The sequence below is a fragment of the Triticum aestivum genome, chromosome 4B, assembly GCF_018294505.1.
Source record: "Triticum aestivum cultivar Chinese Spring chromosome 4B, IWGSC CS RefSeq v2.1, whole genome shotgun sequence".
Taxonomy (NCBI): domain Eukaryota; kingdom Viridiplantae; phylum Streptophyta; class Magnoliopsida; order Poales; family Poaceae; genus Triticum; species Triticum aestivum.
The window spans coordinates 620264291-620280745 of NC_057804.1; the positions used below are offsets into that span (position 1 = coordinate 620264291).

At 48.7% G+C, this 16455-nt stretch overlaps 2 protein-coding genes across 2 annotated transcripts; one reads left to right on the top strand and one right to left on the bottom strand.

Annotated features, from left to right (window-relative positions):
- Positions 1–2196: 2196 nt before the first annotated feature.
- On the top strand, positions 2197–9805 carry LOC123093639 (ATP phosphoribosyltransferase, chloroplastic). Its single transcript, XM_044515645.1, has 11 exons — positions 2197–2640; positions 2737–2796; positions 5476–5589; positions 5739–5804; positions 5879–5986; positions 6075–6158; positions 6684–6785; positions 6897–7010; positions 7090–7170; positions 7762–7881; positions 9322–9805. Exons 1-11 carry the CDS (start codon positions 2365–2367, stop codon positions 9415–9417), a joined length of 1221 nt encoding a protein of 406 aa, XP_044371580.1. The 5' UTR covers positions 2197–2364; the 3' UTR covers positions 9418–9805.
- Positions 9806–11070: 1265 nt separating this feature from the next.
- Positions 11071–13578, bottom strand: LOC123089433 (cytochrome P450 78A9). The gene is made up of 2 exons (XM_044511116.1): positions 12318–13578; positions 11071–12001 (listed from the first exon to the last, which is right to left on the bottom strand). The coding sequence occupies exons 1-2, from the start codon at positions 13500–13502 to the stop codon at positions 11384–11386; spliced, it is 1803 nt and encodes a 600-aa protein (XP_044367051.1). The 5' UTR covers positions 13503–13578; the 3' UTR covers positions 11071–11383.
- Between the last annotated feature and the right edge of the window lie 2877 nt (positions 13579–16455).

The window sequence follows — 16455 nt, forward strand, 5'->3', positions numbered from 1 at the left end:
CTCGCCGCCACATTATCTCCTTAGCAGTATCCGTGCAGGCGTCTGACGATGGCTATTTGGTCCCGCCATGCAGATTTTCTCTTTCTGAAAATTTTACCATTTTATTTTATTATTCACCTCAAGCTCGCACGAGCTCCAGCTCAGTTTGACACTGTCCCTATTTTGTGCCCTAGTACATGGTCGTACTTATTTCCGTCTTCGCCCTAATAGAAGAGAAAATGCTCGTATTGAGATCATGAAGTACAACCTCGGTAACTTATTGTAAGACATTTTCACATCTTACATTAACTTACAGAGCGAGTATCTAATAGCGAGGTAATGTTTATAGCTTTTCTATCCAAAGAGAAAAAAAACATATATGTAACCACATTTCTATTTCTACCATGAATGCATCAGTATCGGAAAAATCGTAATTCTGCATTTCATTAAAAACAAGATCAATTCTGTTACAACATGCTTTTTTTTTACCTTTGAGGACCAACCGTGGGCTTCTACATCCGGTTATCATATTTTTAACTGTAAAACAAAAGCAATTATGGGTCAATAGTCCGAAAGTTTTCCATAAGCACAAGGCATTTTTTTCCAGGTAACCACGTGTATCATTTATCACAAACAAGAAGAATGCAAAGCATGCATGCGAAACCGACCAGAAGGGCTGAGGGTAAACACGCCCGAAGAATTTTGCAGAAAACCTGTACAAGAAAAGAAAAATACAACGGAGTCTTTAGGTAATCCTGCAATCGCCATCGTCTTTGCTAACCATTGTCGGACTTGGACTTAGAGGAGAGACATAGCCCAGAAGGGTGTTGTGAGTTGACGAAGAAGCATGTCGCCGGCAAGGCCTTTGTTGCTGTGATGTGTCACCGAGGATCATCCCGACTCATCTCGAGTCCCAAAGCCTTCGTCAGCCATTGACGTCGTCGAGGGCTCAAGGTTGGGCACCAGATCTGGCACCATCAATCCTCAAGTCCAAATCTGCAACCGCCACCCGCTCTTGCCCACCAGTGATGTCGCTAGGTACGACAACCACCGGTCAAAGACCTAAACATGCCGAATTGAAGAGTCGACGAAAGACATAACCCATCGACTCCTCAAAACTGCCATGGACGCTATTGAGGCATTGAGACATGACTGGAGCCTGGGCATTATTTTTGGATGCATTATCATCATCATGGTCAGAAGCACCGCCCCACAAACGAAGCCTACCCTAACTGTGTGTCGGGGCTGAATTGCCGAGGTCCCTACCCCCCTCCAGTCATCGGAGAAGACGACGTAGGAGGCAGGGACCAACGACGTTGCAGATGGAGGTTGGGAGCGGCAACTCGCCTATCCAATCATCTCTCTCGGCAGTTGTTGGAATGAAGCAGTATGAGGAGATGTAAGCGCAAGGCCGTTAGCCATCACACATGCATGTGATATGCATGCTACAACTTTGGACAAACCAAATCCAGGTCAAGTTGCTCGACCTGATGAACCACCCTAGTGTGGCTTGACCCCCTAGCCCTTTTTAGGCCAAAATCACTATTTTGATCGTGTTAGGATTTTTTTAGCATGATTTGAACCATTTCAGATTTTGTAGCACGATATGATCCTCTTGTTAACGCCATGACTTGTGGCGTTTTTGCTCGACCCAGACACGCCAAACCCAACAAAGCTTCTTCTGAGAATAGATAAGTTGCCACGGGCACACGTTGCTGGAAACGCCACCGCCCATGGCATTTCCAGTAACGCCATATGGTTTAGCGTTTCCGCCCTGCCATGTAGGTGGTCAATTGCTACTCGACCAGATCATGGCCAGGCCAGAAACGACAGGCGGTTTGGCATTTCTATGTGGGTTAGAAGCGCAGCAAGCCATGGTGTTGCTGAAAAGGGTCAGATCATGTTCAAAATTTCGAAGAAGGTTATTTTGCTCTAAAATTTTCTAACAAGGTAAAAAAAGTGATTTTGGCCCTTTTTTAATACGAAATAATCTTTGTTTTTTTGAGAAAACAATACGAAATAACCAATAAAAAAGAACATTAACCATGAAATTCTGGGCCGGCCCATTCCATCTTGATCCCGAACCGCTCGCGAATATCCATCCATCATCCTTTCTCAAAAAAAAAAAAAAAAAAAAAATCCATCCATCATCCGTGTCGTGACGGAACGGACGGTCATCCTGCCGCGCGTCCTCGCTCACCGGCTCACCGCCAAGCCCCACCCCACCACTCCCGTCCAAAACCCCACCCCACCTACCTACCCACTCCCTTCCCTCTCGCCGCCGCCGCCGCAGCCGCAGCCCGACGCTTCGCCGCAGCCAGAGGCCATTCTGCACTCCCCACTCCGCCCCGGAGAGCAGGCCTCGACCCCGAGAGGGATACCGGAATGTCGGCGATGATGGGGGCGCGGCTGGACCTGGCGCCCTTCCTCCTCTCCCCGTCGCCCTCGCCGCCCTCCTCCGCCCTCCGCCTCCGGACCTCCCCGCCCTCTCCGGCGGCGGCGGCGAGGACCCGCTTGCTCGCCCCGAGGGCTGCCGCCGCGGCGACCGCCGTCTCCGCCAAGCCGGCGGCGGCCGCGCCGCTGTCCGCCGACCGCTCCGTCGTCCGCCTCGGGCTCCCCAGCAAGGGCCGCATGGCCGAGCTAACCCTAAGCCTCCTCAAGGTCCCGTCCCCGTGCCCAGTCTCTCGCTTCCATTTCTGGGACTGAATTTTGTGATGGTTTTTGCTGATTTTGTTGCTGTGGTGGTGTTTGGTGCAGAGTTGCCAGTTGTCGGTGAGGCAGCTCAACCCGCGGCAATACACCGCCGACATCCCACAGGTGAGTTCTCATCTCCGTCTCCTCGGCATCACTGTGTACCGTATCTAGGCATGAGAAGTGTTTTGTTGCTGTGAGCAGGGACTGAATCAGTAAGTCTTCAGGCCCTGATTGGCTCATTGATAGGACGGCACAGTTTAGAGACACCGTGGTTTGACAGTTTATTGGATTTGTTTAACGTATCATTGCTCGTATGCAGCGTCTCTTTCATGCTTAAACACTGTACCTCGGCATGTCCTGCATTTGTTTCATCTACAATTGACATTAGCATGGGGCTTAATACCACAATACAAACATTCTCTATTTGGGCATATCAATGAGGTGGCCTTCTAATTTTCTGATTATTTTAAAATAGTTAGAGGAGCATCGGTTTATTGCATCAGCCAAGATGTGATACATCAGGAGATTTGTTCCATATCTGATTTTTTTTCCCAACAGTTCTGTCAAGATGATCCATCGATTGTCCATAATATTGCAGAATAATAATATGTGTCCCGTCTTTGACATAATAAATAATAAATTGGAAGATGTTCAGAGATTTAGACCAACTGGAACATTAACAATCTAAAATATTTATTAGGTTTGCTGTGCTGTGTTGCTTTGTGTTGTAGTTTCACTACAACAACAACAACAACCAACAACAACAACCAAGCCTTTAGTCCCAAACAAGTTGGGGTAGGCTAGAGGTGAAACCCATAAGATCTCGCGACCAACTCATGGCTTTGGCACATGGATAGCAAGCTTCCACGCACCTCTGTCCATAGCTAGTTCTCTGGTGATACTCCAATCCTTCAGGTCTCTCTTAACGGACTCCTCCCATGTCAAATTTGGTCTACCCCGGCCTCTCTTGACATTCTCCGCCCGCTTTAGCCGCCCGCTATGCACTGGAGCTTCTGGAGGCCTGCGCTGAATATGCCCAAACCCCATCTCAAACGATGTTGGACAAGCTTCTCTTCAATTTGTGCTACCCCAACTCTATCTCGTATATCATCATTCCGGACTCTATCATTCCTCGTGTGGCCACACATACATCTCAACATACGCATCTCCGCCACACCTAATTGTTGAACATGTCGCCTTTTAGTCGGCCAACACTCAGCGCCATACAACATTGCGGGTCGAACAACCGTCCTATAGAACTTGCCTTTTAGCTTTTGTGTCACTCTCTTGTCATAGAGAATGCCAGAAGCTTGGCGCCACTTCATCCATCCGGCTTTTATTCGATGGTTCACATCTTCATCAATACCCCCATCCTCCCGTAGCATTGACCCCAAATATCGAAAGGTGTTCTTCTGAGGTACCACCTGCCCCTCAAGGCTATCCTCCTCCTCCTCACACCTAATAGTACTGAAACCGCACATCATGTACTCAATTTTAGTTCTACTAAGCCTAAACCCTTTCGATTCCAAGGTTTGTCTCCATAACTCTAACTTCCCATTTACCCCCTTCCGACTATCGTCAACTAGCACCACATCATCCGCAAAGAGCATACACCATGGGATATATCCTTGTATATCCCTTGTGACCTCATCCATCACCAAGGCAAAAAGATAAGGGCTCAAAGCTGACCCCTGATGTAGTCCTATCTTAATCGGGAAGTCATCAGTGTCGACATCACTTGTTCGAACACTTGTCACAACATTATCGTACATGTCCTTGATGAGGGTAATGTACTTGGCTGGGACTTTGTGTTTCTCCAAGGCTCACCACATGACATTTCTCGGTATCTTATCATAGGCCTTCTCCAAGTCAATGAACACCATATGCAAGTCCTTCTTTTGCTCCCTGTATCTCTCCATAAGTTGTCGTACCAAGAAAATGGCTTCCATGGTCGATCTCCCAGGCATGAAACCAAACTGATTTTTGGTCATACTTGTCATTCTTCTTAAGCGGTGCTCAATGACTCTCTTCTTAAACTGTAGTTTCACTGTATAGAAAAAAAAATCCTTACTGGTTCATGTAAAACTTACCCTTCCGATTAACTATTTTGCATCAGCAAAGCTCTGCAAAGGGAACTTATGCAACCAGTTATTCATAGAGTCAACAAAATTAAACCTGTAAATCTAATTTGTTGGGTAATGGGTATTCGTCAGCTGTTCATACAGTCAGGTTTGAAGTTTGTTCAAAACAACATCCAACCCATAAATCTAATTTGTTGGGTAATTGGTATTTGTCTGTTATTCATACAGTTAGGTTTGGAGTTTGTTCAAAACAACTAGTTTGTTGGGTAATGCGTATTTGGTTGCACCATTGCCATGTACTCCCTCCGTCCCAAAATAAGTGTCTCAACTTATTTTGGGATGGAGGGAGTAGATAATCTGATAAAATCAGGGAAGCAAAAATAAGAATGTCGAACCTGCATCTTCATGTCTGTTGAGTATCTGAAAATTTCAGTGTGGGATATTGAGCCTTTTTTTTGTATGACCTATTTGTGTTTACAAATTACAATATAACTTCCAGCGATTCCCTGCTAATCCTGTTCTGTCGCATGGTGGGCAGCTAAAATCTATAAGTGTTTATGCATACACTTTCATGCCTAGAAATAGTGTTACATTCGCTGTGTCTGTAAAATCTGCCTATATCTAATTAATCTACAGAAATACTTGTGGTGGTTTGAAGTACTGTGAAACAGAGGGAGTAATAGATGGTTATGGTAAAGTTCTAATACACTTTTGTATGCAGGTTCCAAATTTGGAGGTTTGGTTTCAGAGGCCCACTGATATTGTTCGTAAACTATGTTCAGGGGATCTTGATCTTGGTATTGTGGGTTATGACATAATCAGTGAATACGCGCAGGTAAAATTTTGAGGAATAATGTTAAATCTTTTGGCCCAGTGTATGGCTACCTTTAGTTTTAGAAGTTTCTGCTGGACTAAGATCTACTGATTGATTGTTTTCAGTTCCTTTGATATATGCTGATATACATTTAAGATTTTTTATGACAGGGCAATGATGATCTAGTTATTATTCATGATGCTCTCGATTTCGGACATTGTCGCCTGTCCCTTGCGGTATGGTATATCCAAGTACATTTATTACTAACAGCCTAACTATACTCATAGAAAAAAACCATTTCTATGATCAGGTGCCAAAGGAAGGTATTTTTGATAGCATCAATACTCTGGAGGATTTGTTAAATATGCCTCAATGGACTGAAGAAAGACCCATGCGTGTCGTTACAGGATTTGGTTATGTATGGTCATGAATAAACTTTAATTTGTTAGTCCGCTCCCCTCATGGAAACTGGTTTGTTGATCATTGATTTTTTGATTTTATTGCAGGTAGGTGCAAAGTTTTTGAAAGAAAAGGGTTTCAAACATGTTTCATTTTTAGCTGGTGATGGTGCTCTCGAGTCATATCCTGCTGTGAGATTGCTATCTTTAATTTAATTCATTTTTTTAAATTAAATTTCAGTCTGCTTCAATGTGATTGCCTCTCCTCCCTTTGCATTTGATTATTTCATGTATTTATTTCAAAATAAATTGGATGGCAGAACGTTGTGGGTTGTCCATTTCAGTCCACCACTACTCTATAGATCTCAAGAGAACTCAAGGACCAACTTAGAACATGCCGGTCACTTTTTTCTCTACCAATTATGCTATTGCACAGTACTATTTGTAAGGCTGTACTTTTTTCCTTTCTTATTCCTTTGTTAAGTATGATAGCAGTATTACACGAAGCTTTATGAGTATACTGCATATGACCGGATGTGAATTGTGGAGATCCAAGCCTTGATTCATACGTGGCAATGAAAAATGTAGTCGTCTTTGCCACTGTGGTATATTGGCATAGTTGTCTCGATATTGATTTGCTAATTTCTGAATTGGGGCACAATCTATTGAGTCTATTAAGGGTAATATACTATATTAACTCCTTTTTTCTCTATGAAGATGGGTATGGCTGACGCTATCGTGGATCTTGTGAGTAGTGGAACGACTTTGCGTGAGAATAATTTGAAGGAAATTGATGGTGGAATCATTTTGGAAAGCCAGGTACTCTTGCACACAGGCGCGGGCTCGCAAAGGACAGATAATTCCAAGTGATGTTCAATTTTTCAAAGTGAAAACCTGTGCTCACTTTGTTATGTGTCCAATACTACACAGGCAACACTTGTAGCAAGTAAGAAATCTCTGAACAGGCGTGAAGGTGTGTTAGAGATTTCACATGAAATGCTTGAAAGATTAGAGGCTCACCTCACAGCGTCTGGCAAGATAATGGTAAATATTTACATCTTTGATGTCACATTATTACACCCAGTTGATTGATTAACTTAGATACCTTCAATTATCATATAAGGTAACAGCAAATATGAGGGGCAATAGTGCAGAAGAAGTGGCAGAGAGAGTTCTCAGCCAAACATCATTATGTGGATTACAGGTATCATCATAATTTATAAGTACTTCAGTAGCAAAGAACATTTCTATTTTGGAAAACTAGCCATGAACCCCACACATTTGTGCAGGTAGATGGTAGAATTTTAGCTTTATATTTCAAACAGAGTTCTATTCTACTATATGAACATACAGTGCAGTATCCATAACTGAAAATATAATTAAATTCGCTCTACAAATGTAGCACCTCTATCTGCGTCTTATTAGTTTGCATGATTATAGCCTGTGCCCACGAAATAAACGATGCAGATGTTTGATCACAAAATTTCTACCCCTTTGAAGCGAAAGTGGATGTGTAACATCTATTATTTCTGTTGGGGTCCATAATATCTCTCATTTAATGTGTTAACATTGTGACATCTGTAGCATCCATTGACTGGGCCAAATTCCAATTGTAGTCTTGTAGCCTTGTAGCCTTTTAGGTCCCTTCAGTTAAACTAATAATGCATTACTAACTCACTAATAGGTTTGCTCTTGATTGCTAATCCACACTGCAATATTGTTAAATATGGTGATATGAACCTTATATTTTGAACTCAAACTTATGATTCCATTTGGTCCATCTTTATGTGAACAGGGCCCAACTATAAGTCCAGTGTATTGCACACTTGATGGCAAGGTTGCCGTGGACTACTATGCTATTAATGTTGTAGTTCCCCAAAAGTCGCTTTACAAGTCTATTCAACAACTGAGATCTGTAAGTTGTCTGCCTCGTGCTTTTCTATGGAAACATTTGCCTCCTCTTATCAGTTTCCTGTTGGCAGCAATTTATTCTTAAGGCAATAATTTAATGCCGTGTTTGAGGCAGGCAGTTATTCTCAACTAAGTAACATATCTTAGTAATTAACAAAATGGGTTTGCCATGTTGCACCTTGAGTGTTAGTATTCAAATCTTACTGAGTAAGCTCCATTCAGCAGATATAACTTATAAGTGTGGAACTATTAGCAGTGTCAAATCCTGGAGGGAACCCGTTCATTACAACCAGGACCAGGAACCAGAAATCCTGGCCGGTGCTGGGAGAATAAATCCTGATATGTAAATTAAAAATTCTGAATTCAGTCAGTGAACTATACATCTGGCCCAGAGCCAGTTAGGAAGTGGTCCAAGTAAAAAAATGTTCTAATTTGACAAATCAAACTGGAATCGGAAGGTTTTAGGCTTATAGTAGAACTAAACCGAGTACATGAGGTGCAGTTTTAGTACTACTAGGCACGAGGAGGAGGTTAGCCTTGATGGGCAGGTGGTACCTCAGAAGGACACCTTTCGATATTTGGGGTCAATGCTGTAGAAGGATGGTGATATCGATGAAGATTTGAGCCATTGAATGAAGGCCGGATGGATGAAGTGGTGCCAAGCTTCTGGTGTTCTCTGTGACAAGAGAGTTCCACAAAAGCTAAAAGGCAGGTTCTATCGGGCGGCGATTTGACCTGCAGTGTTGTATGGTGCTGAGTGTTGGCCGACCAAAAGGCGACATGTTCAACAGTTAGTGTAGCGGAGATGCGCATGTTGAGATGGATGTGTGGCCACGCAAGGAAAGATGTCCGGAATGATAATATATGTGATAGAGTTGGGGTAGCACCGATTGAAGAGAAGCTTGTCCAACATTGTCTGCGATGGTTTGGGCATATTCAACGCATGCCTCCAGAAGCTCCGGTGCATAGTGGATGGCTAAAGCGTGCTGATAATGTCAAGAGAGGTCGGGTTAGACCAAAATTGACATGGGAGGAGTCCGAAAAGAGAGATCTGAAGGACTGGAGTATCACCAAAGATCTAGCCATGGACGGGGGTGCGTGGAAGCTGGCTATCCACGTGCCGGATCCATGAGTTGGTTGCGAGATCTTATGCGTTTGAGCTCTAGCCTAGCCCAACTTGTTTGGGACTAAAGGCTTTTTGTTGTTGTTGACAAATCAAACTGTCCAGTAGATACCCAATGGTGCAGGCTATGATTGATGGTCCACAGTTTGTGAAGCAGGATTTGGAACATTCCACAATAGGACAACTTGATGATAGAGCTCATAATAGAACTTGTTTCTAGAACACACATATGGTATTGGTACTTAGCATACAGTATGGTTCTTTATGTAATGACATATACATCTAATACTTGTATGTGCTCCTGTGAACTTGGAATTGCAGATTGGTGGCAGCGGCGTCTTGGTGTCGAAACTGACCTACATATTTGACGAGGAGACTCCTAGGTGGCGCAAGCTTCTGTCGGAGCTGGGAATGTGAGGCTTCCTGCAAGGTCGGCCATGCTCTCTCCTCTAGAATGGACCGTCTCAGTGTGAGCATCTGAACTTATGCTCGCTGTAGTGTGTACATCATACACAGAAGCGACCCGAGTTTGAAAAAAACGTATGCAAAGTGAACCCCCATGTGGACTGCCTGAGGAGATTTCGATATCTAGCGCCGGATATTGTGCTCAGCTAACGTATTCCCTGGACAGGCAGTGGTTGGTTTATCCCTTTTATGTACCCACCAGTTGATAGAGTTGGGGGTCCGGGATGTTGGGTGTATGTTGTTTGTGTGTGCCGGATCTTGCACCTTTTGTTGGCGCGGCCCTGAATAATTGGGGCTACCTGATATGATGATAATAATGAATCCCATTGTGGTTTGGTCTCGGTTGCGTGGCGAGTCTATTCAGATTCCCATCTGAAATGCTCGTGTCTCGCTGTTCTCACCCCATTCAGAATTGCTCGTCACATCCATGTCTGTCTGTCTCTTCTCTGTATATCTCTTCCGTGCCAGCTCTGAGAAATGGTTCGTCGTGATCCTGTTGGAGAATAGTTCTGTATCTCATCCACGTCGCATCGTGATCTTTGAAAGAAACAAAAATTAATTCCACGCATCTGGGATTTCTAAAGTCTGTGCATGCTCCTATTTTTGTCAAATTACTGCCCACTTTAATAAACTTGAAAAGAAAATTGGTGTAGATCACGGTTTGCTTGAACAGCGTTGCTATTTCGTAGGAAAGACTTCTCTAAAGATGCAATGTATTTGCCACGTTTATTAATAAGTAGTAGGAGTTTAACAATGGGTACTAGCCTGAAGGTCAAAACAAAATGAGTAATGTCCGGACATAAATTTATTTCCTCCGTTTCACAATGTAAGACGCTTTTGCAAGCTAAACATAGCTTGTAAAAATGTCATATATTGTAGGACAGAGGTATTAGACTGGAAGAGCAAGTGTGCTGCTGTCTCTGGAGTTCGGTTGCACAAAGGGCAAACTACAGAGTTTGGCTCAGCCGATCCGCCACCCAAACTTGTTTTTGAGCACGTTTGAGTTCCGTTTCTCAACGGGGCATTCATTTTTTGGACACCTTACTGGTCAAACGCCCAAACAGACCACACTCATCGGTCCATCAACATCCAACGACCATCGTGCGTGCATTGTTCTTCTTCATCCTCTCTTTCTTCTTTCTCCACCCGTGACAGTTTCTCCCTTTCCTCCTCACGTGCGACCAATCGCCGGCCTTCGTCCCCCATGGCCGGTGGACGCAGTTGCGCACCGCCTCACCCTACCTCGACCTGCCCCCGCCCACCGTCGTGTTGGCAGTTGGCCCCGGCCACCCCTCTAAGCCACCCCCCGCACCTCCCCTCCCCGCCCTCGCGTCAAGTTTCGAACTCACTCCCACCGGTTATCGCTGGCTGCCGCACGTCCACGGCTCGGCCTCGCCATGGCCGGAGTTCCTCATGCCGCCCCCACCTTCGCGCTTCGCAGAAAAAGTGACTGCCGTGATATTTTCTTCCAGGTATCTAATGTTCAGCAAACCCAACCATGGAAACTCCGCCATTCCTTTAAGATTCAGGAGACCATAAAAACCACAAAACAGTTGCTGAGGTTGGAGTGCGACCCAAAAGCCAAAACACGTGCACATTTACACATGACAAGCAACGGTGTACTATAGCACACTCCGCACAAAATCTCTTATAGATTTTTGTTCTGCAATTTTGTACACCATGTGGAACCTCACTCAGTCACTCTCACGCTCACACCTGATGGGTTACATTACATAGCACAGACATCACACACGTTAGAAAGAAACTCAACACTGAGCTGCGCTCGGCGCACGTACATTTTACGCCGGCAGCTTTAATTATTCACTTTCGTGAAGCACGGGGTCACGGGCTACGAGCTACGTACTGTAGTAGGGACGGTGGGTCGAGTCGACCGGCCGGCCATGGCGCGACGAGCACATCACGCGTCGCGCCTCGGGCGCGCCCGGACCTGGAGCGGCGCCGCCATCTCGCACGACAGGCGGAGCACCTCCGACAGGTCGACGCCGGGCGCCGCCGGCGCCCACTCGAACTCGTGCAGCAGGGTGGCCATCCACGCGGTCACCGTGGTCATGGCCAGGGACTTGCCCGGGCAGCTCCTCCGGCCGGACCCGAACGGCACGAGCCGGCCGTCGGCGCCGAGCACGGACACGTCCGGGGCCTCGCCGCCGGCCAGGAACCGCTCCGGCCGGAACTCGAGCGGCGCGTCCCACACCTCCGGGTCGCGGCTCATGGCCCACTGGTTCACCATGGCCGTGGTGCCGGCGGGGACGAGGTGGCCGTCCACGTACGTGTCCGAGATCGCCCTGTGGCGCCACGACAGCAGCGGCCCCGGCGGGTGCACGCGGAGGGCCTCCTTGATCAGCGCCTGCAGGTACGGCAGCGCCGGCAGGGACGACTCGGCGACCGGGCTGCTCCGGCCGACCACCTCGTCGAGCTCGCGGTGCACCTTGGCCTGCACGTCGCGGTGGAGCACGAGCCGCGCCATGGCCCACTCCATCAGCACCGCCATGGCGTCCGTTCCTCTGAAGATCATCTCCTGGAAAAAAAACAGCCACCATTTTCTTGTATTTTTACACCCAGTGCTCTATCCATTAAAATGATTCGAAACTAAACAAAGAAGAAAAAGCTGGTGGAATTTTGCATGGACGCTAGCTAGCTTTTTAAAAGTGTCACGTTCACTGGCCGCTTTGTCAAGATTATTATTATCACAACAAAAGTAGTAGGCGTGATCTGCATACGTAATACTACTCCAAATGGAACCGATGCCATGCTGATAATTTATGTGCGTGTTAATTTGGTGAAGAAGTTGTATTTGTTGCTCATGATGATATGCTACGTACGTACGTACGTACCCAGAGCACCGCGGCGATGTCGGCGTCGGCGAGCCCCTCGCTGTCCTGCAGGGACAGCAATATGTCGACGAAGTCACGCGGCGCCTCTCCACTGGCGGCGGAGGTCTTCGCCTTGGCGCGGTGCTCCCGGATGATGCCGTGCACGAAGCGGTTCACCCGCGGCATGAGCTCGGCGCACCGCGCCCCGATGCCCTGGGGGTCGACGGCGGCGAGCCCCGGGAAGTAGTCGCACCAGTTCTCCTTCCCGAGGAGCTCGTACCCTTCGTGCACCATCTCCAGCAGCTCCTCCACCTCGCCGGACGACGACTGCGGCGCCGACACGTCGTACTCCTTGCCGAACACGAACCGCATGATGTAGTAGAGCGAGGCGCGGCGGAGGACGCCGCGCAGCTCCACCACGCCGGCCCCGGCGCCGCGCAGCGCCGCGACCACGTCGCCGGCGACGCGCGCACGGTACGGCGCGAAGGCGTCGACCTGCCTCGGGCCGAACAGGTGGCCCGACGCGACGCGGCGGAGCGCGCGCCAGTAGGGCCCGTGCTCGGCGAAGCCGATGGAGCGGTGGAACATGAGGCCGTAGGCGGCGTGGTTGAGCGGGCGCGCGGCGAAGGCCGGGTTGTCGAGGATCTCCTTGGCCACGTCCGGGTGGGACGCGACGACGGCGCGGACGGGGCCGAGGGACAGCGCCATGAGCCGCTTCGCCCCGGGCCGGCGCGCCGCCTCGGCGGCCAGCGAGCGGTGCGCCAGCCCGGACATGAACCCGAGGCTGCCGAGGACGGGGAGCCCCTTCGGGCCCGGGATGACACGTCGTAGGCCCGCGCCCTGGCCCCTGCCCCGCCAGTACCGGCCCCATGCAGGGCCGCCCGGGTGCGCCCAGTAGAGCAGCGCGGCGGCCGCCCACGCGAGGCACGCGAGGACGGCGACGTAGGCGAAGCTGGTGGCTACGGCGGCGAGTGTGGTGCCGGTGGTGCCGTCGTGCTGGACGCCGGAGATGGCCGGGAGCAAGGTGAGGGGAAGCACCCACCAGCTCTGGACTGAGCTCTCCATTTCCGGACTTTGGTGGGGTGTGTGCTGCCTGTGAGGGAAGGAGCCGCACGGGAGGCGGTATATATAGGAGCCAGCTCGCCGGAGCGAAGATTCACTGGCACTGGCGCGCGCGGTCCTTGTGAGCAAAGATGATCCAATCATTGGCACATAAAATACTTGAGAATTGCACTAGTGGGCTGGCATTGGGCCCTCTGGTTTTCCCGCCGGCCAGCCTTTGGTTGGTAACTCAGTTTGGAGGCTAGGCACGACCCCGCTAGGAACTCACTCGCATATATGAAGGAAGGAACTTTGTGTAGTTAATTCATTCTTTGCTAGCATATGAAGGAAGGAACTTCGTGGAACTAGCTTAGCCTTGTGCAAATGCACTAGTATAACACTACTTGTTAGTAGTATAAGAGCATCCAACAGCCAAGTTACGCGCGGCGCGCTAAAAACCCTTTTGAAGCACGCGGGTCGTCAGTTTTTGCGCGGCGCGATGCGCTTGCTCCAGCGACTGTTGAAAGTTTAGCGCGTGAGTCGCTCCAGCAGGCGCTGCAAATCTGGGCAGCGCGCGCTCTCGCACGAACAACATATGCATTCCAAACAAATATAAAACATAAGCATATATTAAAATAGATAAAAAATGATACATAGATAGTTCACATAGCGTACATACTTCATCATAGCATAGATAGATAAAAAAGCTAGTCCAATACGAGCAACTAGAACCTACTTCGAGTCGTCCTCATCATTCTCACTGGTGTCGTTCGAGGTATCGAGCCACGCGTCTTCCCAACGAGGATCGTCCTCGTCAAAGAACGACCCTGTCCCGCGGACACGAGATCGCACTGCGCCTCCGCGAGTGCCTTCTGCCGACGCCTGTCGGCCCGCTCCACGCGCGTTTTGCCGTCCTCTCCGCCCAGAAGGCGTTCTCGTCGGCGACATCCTGTGGGTAGCGCTGGCGCCACTCCACCATGGCTAGCTCGTCCGACTTGGCAATGAGGAGGCGGCACTGGCATCTACGGCAAGGTTGTCAGAATCGTGATTTTGAATCGGATCGGAGCTCCGACGGTAGGATCGCAAATCATAGAATCTTCACTATTAGGGTCGTAGGAACGTAGATTCTATGAAGTAAAATCGTAGAATCAGAGGGGTTAGTTTGGATCGTAAAGTCATAGAATCGTATAAGAGAATCGCGATTCTGACCACCTTGATCTACGGTGTTCCTCACGGCCCTCGTCTGTTACAAGACGGGGCGGCGGCGCGAGGTCCTGCACCTGCTGGCACGTCTGCGCGTCGTGGAAGTTCACCTGCGAGTGTGGCCTGCTGAAGCGACACGCCGCAGCGTCGTAGGCGCGGGCGGCCTCATGTGCGGTCTCGAACGTCCGAGACTGAGACGCACGTTGCCGGAGCGGGTCTCCACGTAGAAACAGCCAGAAGGGCGGATGCAAACGCCGCAGTAGCCCGAGCTGCTTCGTCGACGCGGCAGCGGGGGAAGGGCGCGGCGGCGGCGGCGGGGCGCCGGATGCGAAGAAGAGAGGGGCGGCGAGGGGAAGAAAGGGCCGACGGGAGCAGTCGAGTGTGCGGCTGGCGGCAACGGACGCGTGTGTTTGTAGAGCGCGCCGGACGCCACACGCCAAATCTAGCGCAAGAAGGGTCGCCTTTTCCCACACGCCGGAATTTCCTGCGCCCGCTGAAGCGCGCGAACCCGCTCCGCGCGCGCTAAAACTAACTTTTCCCGCACGCGCGATATTTGCCATCGCTGTTGAAGATGCTCTAAGGCAGCTACTGCATCTCTGCTACGTACGTATAGATAGGTCTAGAAAGATCGATCGACCGGTGCGTGTTAACATACATGTTGATGATACATATCAATATATATCACGTACGTGTACCTCTTCTTCTTTCGAGATGACATCATGTGTATGTGGGTTTTGTGTGTGGATTTGTGCAATCATTGGTGCGTGGCATCTCCTGTGTGGATCACGTAGGGGAGCCTGGCTAGGTTGGAGTTGGACTAATGATATGCACCTCCACAGTTGGTGTGTAGTAAACAACAGGAGTTAGGCTCCATCCATGTGTCACGCAAGCTCCGTTTATTGATTATCAATAGCCCATCGTAGTATCATAAGCTGTCTCCACGATGGATCGAGATGGTCAGTCAGCAGCGTGCCTACCTGCTGGGCTGGCTGGAGTAGTTACGCTGAAAGCGGCAGAAACCATTTTCATCATGGACCGGAGGATGGCGCCGACTTGTGTTCCAGAGCAGGCAGTGATTGGAGAATCATGGCGCTACGGTCGGTGTAAGCTAGGGGCAGGTGTAGCTCGCTGGCTCCACCGATCTTCTGCCAAAATGTCCCTGTCCCAAGACGACGCGGCAGTAGAAGAAATGCACTTGCGCATCACAACGTATAGTGTACTAGTACCACCAAGTCACCAAGACGTAAAGTTCAAAAAAAAAAAAGTCACCAAGACGTGTCCCTGTCCCAACATACTTGCGCATGCATGCACGAGGTTCACCGGAAAACACGAAGCAATCCGGAGCGTATCCCGGGCCAGCGTGAGTGACGACCGCCCGACACCGACCGGCCGCCGACAGGACAATTTTACCACCTTAATTTCCGATTTAGACTAGCCACAATGGTGGGTAAGTCATCTTAGGTTGTGCACCGTGATCAAAGAGGAGGAGAAAACGAGAGAACTTAATGTTCATTTGCTAATTAATAGCATTGCATGCAATAAACTAACCACTGCATGTCGTGTTTGGTAGTCTCAAGTCATTAAAAGCATGCACACCCCACATCTCTTATTGGTTGATATGTCAAGAAACAAGAAACGAGATACTCCCTCCGTCTAGGTGTGTAAGTCATCTTACGAAAACCAAATAATCCCAAAACACTTAGGCGCGGTGCATTAAATTCTATCTCGTTTCTTGTTTCTTGACATATCAACCAATAAGAGATGTGGGGTGTGCATGCTTTTAATGACTTGAAACTACCAAACACGACATGCAGTGGTTAGTTCATTGCATGCAATGCTATTAATTAGCAAATAAACATTAAGTTCTCTCGTTTTCTCCTCCTCCTTGGTCACGGTGCACAACCTAAGATGACTT